The 20216-nt window shown below is 31.7% G+C and overlaps 2 protein-coding genes across 2 annotated transcripts in view; one reads left to right on the top strand and one right to left on the bottom strand.

Annotated features, from left to right (window-relative positions):
- Nucleotides 1-20216, bottom strand: part of LOC126847422 (CCN family member 5) — a 112377-nt gene that overhangs the window by 33782 nt on the left and 58379 nt on the right. The window contains exon 2 of the mRNA XM_050587635.1: nt 13746-13855. Within this exon, the coding sequence (XP_050443592.1) occupies nt 13746-13855 (110 nt within the window). The remainder of the gene's footprint in view (nt 1-13745; nt 13856-20216) is intronic.
- Nucleotides 9787-20216, top strand: part of LOC126840377 (uncharacterized) — an 86094-nt gene continuing 75664 nt past the window's right edge. The window contains exon 1 of the mRNA XM_050576064.1: nt 9787-9831. The gene's annotated coding sequence lies outside the window, so the exon portion shown is untranslated. The remainder of the gene's footprint in view (nt 9832-20216) is intronic.

The raw sequence follows: 20216 nt of genomic DNA on the forward strand, positions 1-20216 counted from the left end.
ATGATAATCTAAAAGCTGTTTTGTAAAAGGACAACAGCTCAACTAAAACAATTCACACGACAACTACAGCACTCCAGGAAATTAAAACGAATTCATTATATTGTTCATTATGAATAGCAAATGGTAAATCAAATAGTTTCATAAACAAATGTATAGAAGTGTTTATTATGAAATGTTTGAATGTTTTGTTTAAATGATCACTATCTATGCAAAAACGTCAAGTAGGAATATTGGACTAATTTTTTGTTTATGACCTTATAAAATACATTTTTCATCCATCAGCACACATATGTTTTGGCATAAAATTAGTGAACTAAAGAATGACTTTTTATGTCTTATCGCAAACGCTAACGATAATATATGAAAAATGCTTTTATGAAATAGTTTATAGCAGATGATTGTGGCCGACAGTGAGTTGTGCTTGTTTAGCATTGCAGTGATAGAGCAAATGAAGACAGCAGCGGTGGAAGAAAAATAAGGTCAACGAGAAATGGTTAGCTGACGGCTATTGTCGAGGGAGTTATCATCTTATCTATCTATAAAGCCTTCTCAGTTATTAAAGACATTTTTCACATTTTATTTTTATTCAGGACTGGCACTGAAAAAAATATCAATAAGTAATATACAGCATTGTTTGAATAGTTTTCCGACCATCTCAGAAAATAATAATAATGATATTGTTTTTTTTAAACGATAATAGTCATAGTACTAAGGAAGAAATGTCAGATACCTGCCAATAAGTTGATTGTGAAAGTTTCTAAAATAGAACATTTTGTGGCTGATAAATTGATACATTATCAAATAACACAAGTTTTTTTTTTGCGACCATTAGTTCAAATAAGAGATATCTACCGAGTTTTCCTTTTTAGGGGGACATTTATAATATGTGGTTTACGGGATGTACAATATACTATAATATATATTTTGTTTCCCCTAAGGGTTTGTAAAGTTGTGTTCCGTCCAATGCGAGGCGTAGGAAAAAGTTGTTAATGGATTTTTATGTAGCAAAATCATCAAAAACAATGTTTTAATAACCTTGTAAGGGTCGAAGGTAGTTAGTTGAACTCGGGTTTTAAGAAATAATTGATCAGATGCCAACGGGTGGCTTCCTTTCTATATCTTTTTAAATCGAGACTTCCGATCTTAATTATTATAAACTTTAAAAACATGAAAAATAATTATTCAAAACTGGTCTTCGACAAAGGAAAATTAGTTATTTAAAAAAAGTTACGTTTAAATGTTTAAAAATGATGGCGCTCTGAAGTGAACTAACAGAGGTAAATATTTAGACATTTTTTTTAATGTAAAATTATAATTACAAATAGGTATTTTTTTAAAAATAAAAACTACAAAATTGCAATTAATTTTTTCAAGGTAATTAGAGGAACACTTAACTTGATCATGTGTAAGTCTATTGAAAAAATATATGTATATACGAACAGCTGTGTGGAAAATGTATAATATTCCCTAATGCCAACTTTCAGAAAATTAAAGAAACCTGTTTATTTCCACTATATAATTCCTAGTATAATTTATAAATGACGTTTCAGTGAAATAATATTTTCCTTTACACACGCTCATAATATGAGTGTACCTTTCATCTACAAAATGGATATTTCAGTTTATTTTTGGAATTTTATTATTTTTCCACTCGGCTGTTCATATATTTACTTTGATGTGTGAAATTTATTCCCTTGAATGATGCTTACTGTATTGAATTCTAGACATTCACGATGCACCGTACCGCGAATCTAACTAATATTGTTATTTTTAAAAAATATTATTTAATGATAATTATTGCCTTCTTAAAGGCGTCGAAGAGGATAAGTTAAGTGTACTGTTCATAGATTTCTATAGCTCTAAGTTTCCCACAATTTCAAAATAAGTGATTTAAACAGGTTGACATAACTGCTGATGCTCAATCCATTTAGCCTCTTAAAGAAGATTTGGATTAAGTGATTGAAATTGTTTTTAGATAATAAGAAAAAAGGTGGATTGAAACTGTTATTTAGTTCACTTCTCTTCTGTAACTTTAAACTCGAACAGTATATTTTATTTTCATTGCATTTTGGCTAAAACAATAACCACCATGTGTTTTTTAATATTAACTATAGTAATAGTTCTGCTTAAAACTTCTTTAAAAATTATTCCAAAGAAAATATTATTAAAAAAAATAATAATAATTATCAGTAAAAGTAGTCTTGGCGGAAAATAACCAAAAAAAATGTGTGGTTTTTCCTATGTAGTTCTTTATTTTTATATTAAAAAAATGCGGTATAAAAGTAAAAGTAAAAAGTTTTTGTACACTTCTTAATATTCTAAGCATACATACGAGATGATTTTCCACTCCATTTATTTATTCAACTTTCAGCCAGCCAAAATCATTCAAGTGAAAACATGAAACATATTAACACATGTCTCTGTAAATGCTGGAATTGCTGTTACGTTTTCTTTAGTGCACTTTAACTTAATTGACCATCAATAAAGATTCGTTTCTATCAATCCAAGATGCGTTTATGATGTTTTTTTTTTATATATAATATACTAGGTATTTGTTGTAAGTCATATCAGCTATGAATATTTAGCTCTATTCTTATTCTTCATATTTTTACAAACAGATATTTCCATACTCCATCATTGTTGTAGTATCATAACTTATCTGAAAGGTCCTATCATATCCAATGGTAATAATTGTATTCCAATGACGGGATTCTGTGTAATTTGACGTTAAATTCCAAACCGCATTAGGGCTGTCTCTTTATTTGTACAAAATATATAATATTCTGAGAAACCCCATCAGAAACTTGTGCACATCAACTTTAACAGCAAACACAGTGTATCACAAACTGGAAGTGCTCGCGTTCGCCTATCAAAGAGTTAAACGTTGGTTCAAGACAAATATTTACTGCAATGGATAGATATATTATAGTGGTAAAATGTATTTGAATTTCAGTTTAGATGCACAACTGAAAAGATTCGTTTTACAATATTATGTTTTTATCAAATTTTTAACCATCATGCTGACTTTTCTACATAGTTAGCAAGTCTTGAGATTGAGAATGTTAAAAATAAGACACTCTAATGGTGATAGACTATGTTATTATTGGCTTACTAGATATTATCATGCACATTGCACATATTAGTAAAATTCAGTTTTTTTTTTAACTTATTAAAAACACAAGTATTTGTCATTAAATAAAAAATATGCTACTAATTGTCTATTCACAGTAGTTCAAATTCGACTAGACTATTATTATTAGACATATTTGTGTGTTTTACTTTAAGTATCTTCAGTAGATGGCTTCTGATCTATTAACTATTTTGGTCTAGGGGTTACAAAGTAAAAGTGGAACAAACGCCAAAAAAAAAACAGTTTGGTTAACTTAACCTAAGCTAAGCTAACCTAACCATCTATTGTATTAATATTACACAAGGAGTAAAATGTATTTTATATATATATATATATATATATATATGTTTGTAGATTAATAGTTGGGAGTTTTTTATTGTAAATTAATGTGTCATGTTGCCACTTATTTGAAGTTTTAACGAGTCGTTCAAACTATAATAATCTATTCAAAGGTACTATTATTGTTTTGATATAAAAAAAAATAGGCGTTAAGGAAGTGTACCTAAGAGATTTTTTTCATCTAACCTAACTTAAAGGTTTGTTTTTTAGAAAAAAAACCAAACAAACTGAACATTGAGTTAGCATAACAAGGATGAAAGGCGTTTACGGGTTGTATGCACTTAACTTTTGGTATGCTATTTGCAAACGGGCAAAAACTCTTTCGTTTTGACTGCTTTTCTTTTCTTTATGTGAGACCTTTTCTTCGACCGAACGGGATAATTTACGGTTCAGCAGTTTGAATAGCTTTGACAAGGCCACGTCGTCATCGTTTGTGACTTTCGACTTGTATCACATGTATTCTGCTCGTTTGTATATACACCTACCGTGTACCGTGTGTACAATGTATATGCACATGAATGTTAATATCGGTAATAAATATATGGATGGATAAAATAACACCTAATACGTTTTTTTATTGCTTTTTATGGTTTAGCTCTGGCAGTTTTCACACATTTGCCGCCGACCTTTTTGGGCCGTTCAATTAAGAGAATCAATTCAAAAACCTTTCTGGAGAACGCAGGTACACTTACGAGCATGTTATGGTTCATTTAAGTCGGTTTTTACACTCGACAGGATATTTTCATAAAATATACTGATGGTAGCAAATTACACGATGGAATGTAGGAATTTTTGACATTTTATGTCTTTACTTTAGCACACAACTGAAAAAATCGAACGCGTTACCAAAAAACCTAATGAAAATTTATCCTTATATCCTTATATATCCTTATACATCCTTATATATAATTTAAAAAAATTACCATAAAAAGCTGTTATCTCAAGCTACATCTCCAACTCTATCTTTTTTATAAGAATTTTCAAAATGTATGTTTATCCTGAGATGCGATAATCATAACAGGTCTATTTAGAAGACAAACAAATAAAAATGACACGCTCAATTGTGGCAAGTCAAAGGAATAAACCTTGTGTCAAATACTTATAAATCAAACGTTATCATGCAATGTTTTTTCTCGGTAAAAGGAAAACTTTACAACTGTCAAAAAACATCTCATCTTTTCATATTTGATTTGAAAAGAAACAAAACGTGAGAACCTCACCAGATATTGACATTATTTGTAAAGCCAAAGCCGACTTTTGGGTTTTCAATAAGAGTTCTTGTTGAATTATGTTAAGTCTATGCAAATCCCTTTTAACTTTAAAATCTATATCGATTATTATTATTATTAGAAATAGTACTAATAAACAAACACTACTTTTAAAAACTTGATAAGTCTAAATGTAAGCAACCCAAATACGTGCAAACATTTTGTCATTTTGTGCATTGAAAATTTAAAAAAAAAAATGACAATATTAGGTTAAAACTTTAACAAGTTTAAACTTAATTAACTGCTTTGATGTAAGCTCGTTTATAGCGGACTCAGCCAATATTACCCACTTTGGTTGGTAAGTTTTACTTTTGTAAAACAACAATAGTATTTAGTTTTATGCGTTTCGACAAGAACGTAAAAAGACTAATAAAAAAGCACAGTAAATAATTAATTTTTCCAGACAGTAACAGTTGTCGTTTAGATTTTTCGTTTTGTGTGTAACTACTACTTTTGCTTTTATTATAGGCCACGAGGAGATGAAATCTTAGACCATAATCGCATCTTCAAGCCCGAAACGGTATATAAGTGCACATTTCGGCCAGTGTTAAAGCAACCGATGTAGGAAAGATGCCTTACTTAGTACAAGACTATATTATTTTCCCCGCGGAGTCATGTAGGTTACGTTTGGCTGTATAAAAGTTATGCAGTGGGTCGTCTAAAAAGCGTGCGAGACAGAAAAAACACATTATTTTTTACTCGTTTCACTTTACGAGTGCTTGTGTATATAGCGGACCTTTTGCCACAGATGTTGATAATAACCGGCGTTATCCACTAAATTGGTATTTCAAAGATATTTATATTTACAATGACATGTTTTTACTCTACTTGTGTCTGGACTTACGGTGTATCCTAAGCCACGTTGAACCGATTTCTTTATTCGTGTAGAAAATAAATTTTTTAAAAAGTTAACCTTATCCTCGTCAAAGTCGAGAAGAACGTTTGCTAAAATGTCATATATTATATAATGATCTCTAGGTTAGGCTAGGTTAGGTTAGGTTTATTTCTCCTATCCGTGTGTAGTTTTCAGTTTTACCCAATGGTCTAGCTATAACATATACAGGGTGATTTTTTTTTATCACCTGACACTCAATATAACACTATTTACAGACTATAACACTGTATCAGAGTAGTATACCCGTCATTATTGTTATCATTATTATCGAGACCCTATTCGAATCCGCCCCAGCAACATCAAAATCGAACTCCGACTGCTGCTGTACGCGTGTATGGATAACATGTGATTAGTCGGACATAATTCGAAAAACGCTCATTTAGCTGCGTTCGGTCCGTCGTTTTGGGCTTCGGGCATTTTTGAGAGGATTAGTTGGGGTAATTGGGGGGGGGGGGGTTAAAATGGACAAAACGGCAACGCAGGTGGTGATTAATCTTGCTGACGGCAAAATGTTCCGTACGTGACTGGACCGTGAAATTTTTAATTTGTCTCTCTTCCGCTCTCTGTCTTTGCTTGCTGGCGTGTGTGTGTATGTCGGAAAACCGTTTGTCAGCCCTCCGTTGGTCGGACCTAATGAAAAGATATCATTAACGTCACGGCAATCCACCCCGAGTGAATATCAAACCCGGCGTGGTTTGGTCTTTTGGGTCGGATTTCCCGCGCGTGTTCATCAATTATTATTTTACAATGACCTCGCCGAGATTGAATGCGTTTAGGTTAGGCCGTTTAGGTCGTTAACGTCACCGGGTCGACTGCTGGTATTCGTAGTCGTCCGCGGTTCTTACATATTATTATAATATTGCTACCAATAATAATAAAAACCTAGCTATTGACATTTTATTTATGTCTTTACTTTGGCACACAACCGGAAATATCGACAGTTTTTATCATGACGAAAATTACTGATGATTTATCTGATAAGGTAAGAGAGATAAGAGATTAGAGATATGTGTTTACTTTGGCACACAACCGAAAAAATCGACAGTTTTTATCATAAAGAAAATTACTGATGATTTATCTGATAAGGTAAGAGAGATAAGAGATTAGAGATATGTGTTTACTTTGGCACACAACTGGAAAAATCGACAATTAAAAAACCTAACGAAAATGTAGCCTTATATATATCCTTGTATATCGTTATATTATTCCTTCTATACCCTTATACAATGTATAAGAGTAGGATAATATACATCCTTATATATATTCTTATATATCCTTATACATCCTTATATTCTTATATATAATTTAAAAAACATAAAATGTCTTCCGTGGTTGCGGATTCGTACGTAAGCTGTTATCTCAAGCTCCATCTGCAACTCCATCTCCACCTCCGAAGATCCATCTCTAACTCTAGCTTCAGCTCTATCTCAAGCTCCAACTCCAACTCTAACTTCGGCTCAAACTCCAGCTCTTTTCTTTTTAACGTGTATACGTTATATGGCGGGGGGTCAGGTACTAAAAATTGTCCCGAAACCTAACGCTGGATGTTACCTCTGACGTCACACTCGGCGCGGTGGAAGAAGGAGGGGGAAGATATTAGAGATTAGATATAAGAGATAAGAGATTAGAGACAAGTGATTATAGATTAGAGATCGCAAGCTGTTGTGGGATGGGGATGGAGATGGGTTTGAGGTCGACAGCTTGCGTACAAGTCTACAACCACGAGAGACATTTTCATTCGTGATATATATAAGGATATAAGGATATATATATAAGGATACAAGGATATAGAAGGATATAAAAGGATGTATAAGGATATATAAGGACAGTTGACCAAACTAATTGTAATTTCATTTCTTTGCCGTATATGTCTGCTACGGTGTTCCTGGTTCCGACCAGTTAACTTGAATGAACGGTTAAATGGATTCAAAATAACTAACCAAGTGAATGTTGCCTGTAAATCGATGAACGTGAAATATTAAAAAACTACTTTAAAAACTTTTGGCCTACAAAAAAATTGGTATGGATTTAGTATGGATTCATCCGGTGACATGTTTGTTAAGCTACGTTTAGAGATGCGTATAACAATGATTGGATAACATATCACATTACTATTTTTTTTGCAATCGGGTACCAAAAAAATATTTATAATTTCCTTGAGGGATTTTACGAATTTACTTTTTAATACTAAACTTTACTCTACTCTAAGACCGCTATTCGCGACCGCAATGAAATTTAAGTTTGAACCATTGTTGCGCGAAGGATAATTAAGTAATTAAAAAATATAACCCTAAAATGCTTAACTGATGAAAGTTGTCCGTTAAAAACCATTAACGTTTCGGGGGGTTTTAATGGCAAATAACAGGGTTATTAGAGGGGAAAATATATTATAGGATTATAAGTTACTTTGAAATGCTCAAGGAGTTCTTCTGGATTCCCTTGAATTTCAGCGGCTCCCTTATTTGCATTTTTTTACATTTTAATACAATACATAATATATATGTATATTTATTTTGTGAACTCGGCAGGATTAAATTTTATGATTGAATATTCTAATCGATCTTCATCGCTCCGTCTAAGCCTCTCTCTTGTGCTTACAGCCGTTTTACACATCTTGACACATTGCAAAAATAAGTTTGAGATGAACAAAAAGACACAATGGTGACTTGGAGAGTGTTTTTTTTCCTGTTTACTGTTGTGAACATCTGCGACCGTTTCGATTTCTTCGACTGGCTGTTCAATATGTCTATTTTATTATTTGTTCTAAATAATCATTAAAGTGGCTCCATAACATTATATGAATGTGATGCAAAAAAGTACAACCTTAGTTTAAACTAAGTATGTGGATTTCCCATTCTTGTCGGTTACCCACTGCATGGTGCGCACAATCAGAGACTTGAGTAATGTTTGTCCTTATTCCCTATTTGCTGATTATCTACACTGTCTAATTATCCCAATTATTTCTAATAAAATGTACAAATATCGACCACTGTATATTTTACTATGTCTGAAAATGTTCCAGAAAAATGTCTGGAACGTCTCAGTAAGTATAATACTAAAGGAATATTTCAAACGACCGGTGCAAGTGTTTTTTTGTAAAAAACCGAGTCCTCAAGTCCAAAAGAAACTGTACAATTATTATAAAAAACCAATAATTTTTGCCTTTTTTTATTTATATTTTTCAGGTCATTAAAACCATCGAAAGGGTAATAATGTTTTTGTTGATTGGGACGGGGAAAGGAATTCATTTAAGTATTATTATTATTTTTTTTTTTTGGAACTGTTGGCCGTCTGTAATAATTAATGATGGTAATGATTGTAAAGGTTCGAATGAAATACAATTTAAAAAAAATCCATGTAACTGGCATATTGGATTCGCTGTGAAGTCCTCTGTAAAAATAATAATATGAAAACTAAAAGAACACAACACCGTTTTAGAGGCAATTAAATTATACAAATGCACATGTGAGTACAACAATACATACAATTATTCAATGCAGGCTGAGATAATGTATACCATTTTATACTTGGAAAAATATACTTGAACTGTTATTCTTTTTTATTTTGTCTTCGATTTCGAGTGTTCTTAAAGGATTCGTGAATTTAGAAAAACATATTCTTAGAAAAACCAAAGCTCTTTTTATTATTAAAACATTTTGTAATATTGAAGTTATTTGCAGTTTACACATAAATCGGAACCAATGACATTTTTCATTGTACCAAAAATTGATTGTCATTGCCAACGTTTTTAAAATATTTCTAATATGCTTACCTATAAATTAAAATTAAAATTTAATATACGTTGTGCTAGACCATCGCAATAAGTGATAAGTACTAATTAACATTAATTTTGAAAGCAAAAAACCAATATCGCATATTATTATTATATTACCTATAATGTTGTTGTTACTTATTAGATAGTAATATTTCATTTTACTGAAGACCCACCAATAAGGTCATGTTGTTATATAATGCAATTATTCAAATAATTCTGTTGATATCTGCACTCATTAAACGCGCCTCTTTTATTATAATATACAATTTAGCATAATATAAATCCTATTCAAACAGTTAAGTTTGTAATCACTTTGAGGGAAGACAAACTACACAAACTTTGCCAGCTTTCTAAACCAAAAAACATGCCTGTCAGCGACCATCTGATCAAATGTGTGGAAGAAAAAAAGTATGATGTCGTCAAAGTAAGTTATTTCATAACCATCTACAAGTTAAATTATTGTTATAATATTGCGTATAAGTGCAATTAACAAAATATTTTATTATAAAACGTACATTATTTATTTAAAATACATTTATTGGATATAAATTCTATCTAAACATACTATTATATAGTTAATTGGTCTCTTGGCATGATTTTTTTAACTATTGAATTTATTATCTGTGTAATCAGATAAAGAATACCGTTTTAGGTTTTTTTTATAGAAAGTTTAAGTAAATACTGTAAACAAAAAATATACACCTATTCTCCAGTAAAATCCTTTTTTTTTACATGAATAAAAAAAATGTTTTATTGTTATTGAAAAGGCTCTTAATTATGTTCTTACTAATATAACAAAACTATTCTGATTTTTTACATAATAAAGTACATTTTAAAATGCATAACCACGTTAGATTGTGTTTTGCAAATCCGTTGGATAATATACAAAATAAAAGTAATATCGCATGTTATTTTTATGTTTTTCGGTAGCTATGTAATTAATGAGATATAACATTCAAACATCATATTACCAGTAATAAATGATTTAAAATTACTAAAGGATAAATTAAAAGTATACCTAGGTAATATAAGTGTTAATAGTATATTACTTATGTAATATAATACTAATTAAATTATCGTTTGATTTTGATAGTATAATATTGTTGTGTTTTAGTAAAACGATAACAGCGTCTAAAGTTCACACAATAAATGATAATACTGTGATGAACCGTAAATATAAAATGCTATCATTAATAGTAGTTCAAACGAGCAAGTACACAACGCCAAATATAAAAACTTAAGTAAAAACGAGCGATTAGTAAACTTAATAGTGCCAGAACTTGACCTTCGGATGGCCTAATGACATGTCTCATAACTTTATCCAGCTTCCTCTACCTGCCTCACCGTGTCTACTTAATCACAATCTTGTAAGCTCTAGTTTATTGTACCTTGTCGTAGTTTTCCTTATTGAGTTATTTCATAAAGTTGTTTATTTTTCGTATGGCTTTTTTTATTTTTTTTTTTCACACAAAATCGCAATTGCACATTTCCGTATTTTAAACACGTTTCCGTTTTGCTTATTACCAGTTAACTGAATACAATTCTGCAAGTCTTTTGAAACGGTCCGTATCCTTACTATTATTATTATTACTACTGCCGCTATTCGTCCGGGGATGTGATACAATTTAAGTCAATTTTATGTGCCGTAAAATGGCCAGTTCCTTTCTTCGCAATTTCCGTTTACCTGTATATCTTTTGATCGAATAGTCTTATTACATTATGTTAGGTGCGCCCAAATCACCTAAATGCATTCTAGTCATTGGGTCTATAACGTACAATTTAGACATGTAAATACTATTGAAAAGAAAAGGATAGGTAATTCTCTTTGGGAAATTTGAGTTATATTTAAAATCAGAAAACGGGAAATTAGTTAAAAACCAGATGGGACACTTCTTCGTTAACTGAAATCCTCCTCAAGTCAGTGTGACCACATTCTAGAAATGGAATTATTACACAAAATAATTTACTATTATAATATATTTTCAAAGATTTTTTAGTAATAATATATTGGCGATAACATATCAGGCAATTCAGAGATGCTCAGTTCTAAAACAATAATTTCTCAAAAAAAAAAATGTTTTTCTCCAAGTGGTTACTCTGATTGTGAATTGAGGAAGGTTTTGGTTTGGTTTAAGTTTTCAGAAATTAAATTGCTTTAAAAAAAAAGGCGTTGCCTGATGTTTAATGTTAGAATGACACAAAATAAGCAAACGACAGGACACTTTTCTATATATTGTTAGGTTAGGTTTTATTAGGTAGGTTATGTTAGGTTTTATTAAGCTAGAAAAATTCAAATCACTGACAAGCAAAAAAAAAAATATGGAAATCTTGCAAAGCTGCAGAAAGTTTCACGAAAAAATAATATAAAATTGACATAAAGAATTCTGACGACCTTTTTGTAATTATTATTTTTTTTTTGTTTACCATTTTTGACATAATTACAGTGTTAAAAAAATCCAACAAAAGACTTTGGAAAGTATATCTTATATTAGGTCATCTTATATCTTATTTTTCCAATTGTACGCGGGGTAAAGTGCTGAAGGAGAAAAAAAACTTAAGGAAATTTATTTTTTATTTCGAACAGAAAGTACAGAAAGCTATCTACCGTAGTATTGGTTACAGAAAAGATACAGCTATACCTCGCTCATCTTTTTTCTTTGACAACACAAAATTGGACATACTATAGTATAAGTTTTAGGAAAAATTGAAGTAATTAAAACAAGACTTGACGATAAGTGCGAAAAATCAATAGAAAAATTGTCACATTATTGTTAAAGAAATATAAGGTTAGGTTAGGTTAGGTTAGGTTACACGATAAAAAAAAAAGGTTAGGTTAGGTTATTAAGTAATTTTATTTTATGAATTAGGATTTCTTTTAAACCACAAAAGCTTGTCTATTCAGCTGCACATCAAAGCTGAAAGAGTAAAAGGCAATATTAAACTACCTATACAATTTGGTTTTTTTCATATTATATTAAATAAAGAAGTTAATTCATTTTTGTTAAGCTATTATCTGAAAATTTAATATTACTACTAAAAATTTAATTATTTTTCAGCTCTTTCAAACTACAACCTTAATCACACGGTGAATATTATATAATATACAATACCTACAAAGTTGTCCATTTGCTATTCATAAGTTTGGTAAACAGCTGCTGTTAACAGCTAACAATAAGTAAAGTATACGGCGCAGTATAATTAATCTTGAAATCGAAAAGAAAATGATTTTCTCCGAAAACCAGAAGTTGAGATTGAACTCGGAAGCATAGGCGTTTATTATTAATATATATTTATACACAATATAGTTATATCAAATTTAAATTGAAACTTAAGCGAATTTCCTATAATTCGTTTTCAATTATGAAGGAAGTCGGTTCAATCGGATAATAATATTGATTTTATCTTTTAATTTCCGCAGCAGACTTTCTGTCAAGATAAAATTTTATCGAGTCAAACATTTTTTTTTACTTAATGATGAATTTCGAAACGGACAAAATTGTAAGATTATTATTTAAGTTAAAAAAAAATATGGTTACAGTAAATGTTACAATATGGTTACATTAGAACAAGAATTATTTGTGAGTGTTTTTTTTATTTTGTATTTCTAAAAGCAATTCAATTTGACTTGTACACTTTTTCACCGACACCTTCTTCCAACCATCTTCTCCTATGTAAGTCTAAAGTCTAAGGTACAATACGTTGAGGTCGATTCCTTTGAAGTGGCGTTTAGAATAACGTGTGGGAATCTAAAAGTTCTAAAAAATCAGCAATAACTTTTTTTCGCTATTGGTCCGTTTGGTTTTTTTTTGTACAGAAAGGCACTTTTTTTAAAATTTTTTAACCGAACAATATTGATTTCACATCATTATTATGTGAATAATTCGCCAGAAGCGAATCTACCTGCAAACCCAAACCGAACAATAGGCTATATTCTTGTGTGGGAAATACATAACCACTCACACATATTATACTTATATAGTATTTTAATCTATTACACCTGCGTTGAAGAATTGCACGTTTCCCACGGATTTATAATATATATATATAAGGTCGTTTTAGAGAGAATAATAATAATATTCTGAAACAAAACCTAACCGTCCAGGCGGATGGAAAATATTTGAACTTAAAAAGAATAGTATTATAATGATTCTGCACGCGTCACTAGCGAGTTGTCTTCGTTTGATGTTACTTTCCTCCGGGGAATTACTTTCAGGTGGGCCACGCCTTTACAACATGCCCGTGTACTTGAATCGCTGCCAAGTGTATAAAATCTATCTATATATATATATATGCCTAAGTATGCCCCCCAACGTCAACATAACTATAATTCGCACTCACCTCAGCCGAATCCTGGTAGAGATTGCAATTTGGGCATAGGCTGTCGATATAGCCCTCGACGTACACATTGATCGCCATCACCACAACGGATATCCGGATGACTATTTCGCCTGAAAGAAAATTAAAAAATCAATAAGTATCGTTTAACACTATTTTTGGGTGGAACATTTTTTCACACTGTCAATACATTGAGGCCGAACCGACCATAACAACTTAGTAATAGTGCTTTACCACACGGGTCTGTTCGGAAAGTACATTTACTTTGCTTTATCTTAAACAAAAGAAAGAAAAAAAAACCATTGTATCCTCATGGCTACAGCAAATAGAAGTAACTCTATTGAACAAAAAACGTCAGCCAGTACAATCTCCAGTAATGAATTGTTCAATATACTTTTCTGTCGACAGAATCAGATAACATTTTTGGTAATGAAAAAACAAGCAATACTTTTAGTAGGTTTTCAACCATCAACTACTATACCTGTATCGAGTCAAAGAAATCCGAAATATATGTATAGAAAATACTTTGATGTATTTCAGTATGTATTATAAGGAATGATAGATCATACCCCTGCGCACAAGAGCAATCACCGAAAACTACCTAAGTGTACCAATAGTTGTATTAATTAAAACTGCAACTATAGATAATAGTTAAGTATTGATTATGCCGGCTGCTTATTAATGATTCGCTAAAGTGGCTGTTTTGATAATATGTAAGTATTTTAAGAAAAAACAAATGCTTTAAACGTGGTCTGGAAACGTATGATTTAAAGGCCTAAAGGTATTATTTATTGGCAATTTCGACGTGTCAAAAGTTATATTATATCCTTTTGCCCTTTGTTATAGTATTATACAGTGCAATATAGGTGTCCACTGAACTTTCCTGTTGCCTGTTTACCCTCAGTGCGCTCAACTTATCACGACCCTCGCCTCAGGGCAGCTTCCGACTACACCCACCTCGATCGTATGTGTTATTGTGAGATTTATTAAGTCCAGGTTGTGTTGTGTTTTAATAGGATTTAGATTTATCACAGTAACGCGCATTGATATCGCTACTATCTCACGGAATATGTACATAAAGTTGTATTTTGAGTTAACAAAATAATCCTGCGTTAACGCAAAAGACAATAAGGTATGGGTTTAAGACACCTAATTTCAATACATAGATTTCCAACGATTTAAAGTATCGAGTCTCCTGGTTTGTTTACAAAATCGTTATCTATCACCTCCAATGATAACAGTTACAGTGTTACCAACATGATGTGTACCATTAGTTCCAGTGTAGCAACGCAGAGCTGTTGAAACGCGTCAAACTATTTATAGGTAGATGTTGTTGTCTTTGTCGGAAACATTTAAACGCACTGACAATAAATTATCATATGAATGTGTGTTTAACAGATGACAAAAAAAAACTGTGGAAAATTACATAAATAAACACAACACAACGTTTACAAAGGTTACCGTGAAACAAATAAATCCGATAAAAGACATTTTAATGTGCTTACTTACTGGCGTGGTGTAAGGCAACATTTTATTATACACACGTCTCGCACACTTGGGACCGTTTTTTCATCCTTTTATAACGTTTGTTTTATTTCATTGCCATACGTCTTAATATCTATACTCCTTTGGGAGTGTACACTGTATAAATCAACGCCAAACCTGCAATTTTCATTCGGCAAACGCGCTACGCTATAAATCAGAAAAACTACAGCCAGCCATATAACAGCTAGACATACATACACGCCGGTTAAATCTCACATATGATGTGATGATCTTTAGGGTCGACGGTAATGATGCTTTTATACAGGGTGTATCAAAAACAATGATGGGGTTTCAAACGGCTGTGGGTCAGAGACATCTAGTGGCAGTCATTCGAAATTTGACAACCCCCTCTTTCGTTCAAGTCCTACCAGAGCGCTGTAGGTCCAATACTTGACAACCCACAGCCGTTTAAAACCCCGTCATGCTGTTTGATACACCCTGTATCGACCAAAATATATTTTATTATCGATTCGGTTTGACCATGTTTTTTACTGCGAGTGTGGTAAAAAAAAAAAATAATAACTTTATGGAATGCAACTAAATTCTTACTTAAAAGTAATATAATATGTTTGTAGATTGTAAAAACGGTTTAAGCGTTCCGCGAACGGACAGTCTAGAAAAATCGAATTCAATATTAAAAGAAAACACATCCTTTGAGCCGGGCATATATAAAATCTTGGACAGGCAACGTTTAATTCGTGTAGGTTTTATTCAATATATATATTTTCATCTGCCGCAATATACTTTCAATTTCCAAAAGGGAGAAAACTCTAAGAAAAGTATGCTGTACAACCAAAAATAGTCCTTTGATGTTTCTTTACCTAAACATTCGAAAAAAAAATATAGTTGTTTAATTATTAATTTAATAATTAAAAACAAAATATTTATTATTTTTCTGGACCAATAATTTTATTAGTCATCTCACTCTCAATCAATGCCGGTTAAATAAAATAAAACACTTATTATATCATAAACTAATTTTATATCAAAGTATCATTGTACAACTATTATGCTTAGTTTGGTTTTATATTAGCTGAGCTATGCCTCGGTTAAATTAATAATAAAAAAAAATAATAATATTGTGCTTGACCAATAAATTAATGTCTTTTAGCTGCATATAAAGAAGTAGCTAAAAATCAGCTTATCAACAAAAATTTGCTATCTACAAAAACATTGAAAGATGTAGTGATGTGAAAACGACAAAGGAGAAAAAAATGTATAAAATTAATTAAATTAAATCATTGTTTACCATAAATGAATGCTTAAGTACGATTTTTATTATTGTTTGTTGTCAGTATAACACATAATCCATCGTGATAGTTTTAAACTGCAAAGATATATTATCAACCGTGTTACTTAATCAAGTTTTGATTTGATTAGATATTAATTATTCGGTACAAACATCTTTAAAAGCTGCGTTGTAACAATTATTATATATTTCAGGTTAGGTTATTATTTATATTATTATACATTATATTGAGTTTTATACAAAAAGTGTGTTTTTATTGGCTGCTGTTAACTGCTGGTACAATGTGTAGTAATGCTGGAGTGCTTTTTTTGGTATTTGTAATTTTCAAATGGATATTTTTTATTTAAAGATGACTAATAAATATGTTTTTCATTTTTACTTAACAATCCACGACATGCAACTAACTAAATAATGATATGAAATAAAATTACAATTTGTACCACACTGTAAAATGTTACCATGAAAAAAAGAAACGTTGAAGTTATAACCTTATACTATTGAACTGTTTTTTTTTTTTTTACATAAATCATAAAGTTGCAAAATGTTATTAGTTATGTGAACCCGGAATAAAATCGTATTGAATATATAATATGACTTATTCTACATAAAAAGGTCTATAAACTGAAATGGGAAAAACAATTTGTACTTTTGAATTCAATAAGTGGTGTGAAATAAAACAACGGAATCGGAAATGGCAAAGGCTTCCCCATAAACCCTTCCAAAAAACAAAGAGGCTTCCATTATGAAATCACTAAGAAAAACGCTTCAAAATGTAAATATGTATAAAGCCGGTACAAATGTTCAATATCGATAAAAATCATTTCAAAGGCGACAGTATGCTAATTGTAAATTTCCTTTTTTTTTCAGCTCATAGTTGGGTTATATCGAACAGGCTTGTGTGATATAGTGTGTGTTTGATGCCATCAGAATAGGTTTTCGAGTAAATATTTGTGGTTTTTGCCTTTGTTTAAATCCATACAAGTATAGTACGATAAGTATGTATTATGACGACACGAGTGATTCACAGACAATGAAAGCATGAAAAAGAGAAGCCACTCTTATGGCTCTTGATTCTTACTTAAGGCCAGAGAAGGGTTGTCGGGCATACTATGACAGTGAAAGATTTTGTATAAGAGTGTTAGGGATCCATTAGAGTATTAGAATGTTTTTAAAATGTAGTAAACTGTGAAAAACATTTCGGTCAACTATTTTCGAAAGAATATAATTTAAAAAACCGTCGGGTCGCACTCTGTGGGGGCTGGTCGATCGTTATAAAAACTGTTAAACAAAATGTTAATTTGTCCAGGGTCCATTTTTTTAGTATATTTATACACAGGGTGTCCCATTTTAAATATGGTCTAAAACATAAAATGGCTGACTTACGGTCAACGATATGTTTTTTTATAAATGGAAACCATGTATTTTTTGTTAACCTAATAAAATTGTTCTTATCAAAACTAACAACTTTTGTAGAAACAATTTTTTCGGTAAAACCCATAATTTAAATGATAAAAGCCATAATTTGTAAATTTAGTCTCTTTAGTTTTGTTTTTTTATTTTGATGCATATGGTAACCTTGGTATGTGTGGTAACCATGTTTTTTATCTTTGTGATACACAGAAAAGAGGATAACGTTAACAATCAAGATAATGATAATGTAATAGTAGTACTAATGATAATGTCAAAGGCAAAGACAAAAACAAAGATAAAAATACATTTTAAGATTGTGCTATTTGTGATGTACGAATATGCCGCCGTTGTTGTCCAAACACGCTTGAACTCTTCTCTCAGATATACCACGGTTATCACACATACCACGGTTACCATATGCATCAAAATAAAATAACAAAACTAAAAATAGCTAAAGACTTACAAATTATGGGTTTTACCGAAAATTTGTTCCTACAAAAGTTGTTAGTTTTGACAAGAACATTTGTTTGGTTAACAAAAATTACACGGTTTCCATGTAAAAAAAAAACATGTCTTTGACCGTAAGTTGGCCATTTTGAATTTTGGACCATATTTTTTTTAACGTCCCCCTTTGTACTCTAAAAGTCTCTAATAAACAACTTTTTGATTGGATTAGTATTTTTGGAGACAAATCGATTAGTATTTTAAAATGGGACATACTGTATAAGTATAATGGGCGAAGCTGTTTGCTCTAACCGGTTTTTTGAACGTATACGGTTTTAATAAAAGTTTGCGTTTTCCTCTTCGACGCTTTTAAGAAGTCAATTATTAAAGAATACTAAAAAAAAAATAACAATATTAATTAGATTCGCGGTACTGTGCATCGTGAATGTCTAGAATTCAATACAGTAAGCATCATTCAAGGGAATAAATATTACACATCAAAGTAAATATATGAACAACCGAGTGGAAAAATGATGAAATTCCAAAAATAAAATGAAATATCCATTTTGTAGATGAAAGGTAGATTCATATTATGAGCGTGTGTAAAGGACAATATTATTTCACTGAAACGTCATTAATAAATTATACTAGGAATTATATAGTGGAAATAAACAGTTTTCTTTAAATCTCTGAAAGTTGGGCGTTGAGGAATATTGTACCTTTTCCACACAGCTGTTTGTATATACATATATTTTTTCAATATATGTATAATATATTGATTCAACTTGTAGTTGTACACGTGATCAAGTTAAGTGATCTTCTAATTTCTTTGAAAAAAATAATTGCAATTTTCTATTTTAAAAATATATTTGTAATTATAATTTTACATGTTAAACGATTGTTCTCCAAAAATACTTCATAAACATTTGCTAGTGTATTATAATTGCTCATATATAGTTTCTAGTGAGTGCAGGTATTGTTATGGACAGCAAAACTTTTTTTGGAGAAAAATCGATTAGTATTTTAAAATGGGACACCCTGTACATAGGCGGGATATCCTATCCGTGTGAACAGTTGGTGTTAAAAAAAAAAATTAAACAACAATAATATTATACACATGCAAACATCTCTCGTTAGAAACCAAAGCCAGAGGGTGGTGTTAGTGGCGGGGTTGAAGGCAAGGGAGGGTTGCTTTTTTCCCACCCTTTTGTATGTGTGTGTGTGTGTGCTCGCGGGTTTTGCCAGCCAGGGGAAGTGCACGCACGTGGGTCGAGTGTTCGTCGCAAACGTCCAGAGCAGGAACCGAGCCAACCGGGAACCAAGCTCAGAGACATATAGTAATAGTAACAATGATAATAATGATAATTCCAGTGTTTGCTAGAGCTGTCATACCGGCGGCCAAGGAGCGTAGGCGCGTGAGAAAATCTACTTGGCGGAGTTTAATTTATTATATTATATTTAATCCGGCGTGGCTGTTGTTGCTCTGCCAACCGCCGACCACTTGGGGGGAGACGGACGGACTAGTGCCGGGATAAGTTGTGTGTGTGTGTGTGGGAAATGGCGAGGGACTCTTGTTAAAATCATTGCTGTGCGGCCAGGCAAGAGGAAAGAAACGGGATGGACCGGGAGCAAAAGGGGCATTAAATGGTGCCCGCGGCATGTATGTCGCGGGGAAACCCCGCCGCTGTGATTTACGTGCAATCCGAAAGGTGTTCGTCTTATTATTTATGTCATAAACGACCCGGGCCAAGGGGAAAGGCGGCTGCTAAGGGGGGGTGCACGCGGTGATAAAATTACTCTTCGGCCTGGCACTTTTTCCCTGAAAA

Source organism: Adelges cooleyi, unplaced genomic scaffold (genome assembly GCF_023614345.1).
Source record: "Adelges cooleyi isolate 19-005CV unplaced genomic scaffold, UGA_ACOO_1.1 ACOO_flye_CR_arks_rails_tigmint_CR_PRNA_108, whole genome shotgun sequence".
Taxonomy (NCBI): Eukaryota; Metazoa; Arthropoda; class Insecta; order Hemiptera; family Adelgidae; genus Adelges; species Adelges cooleyi.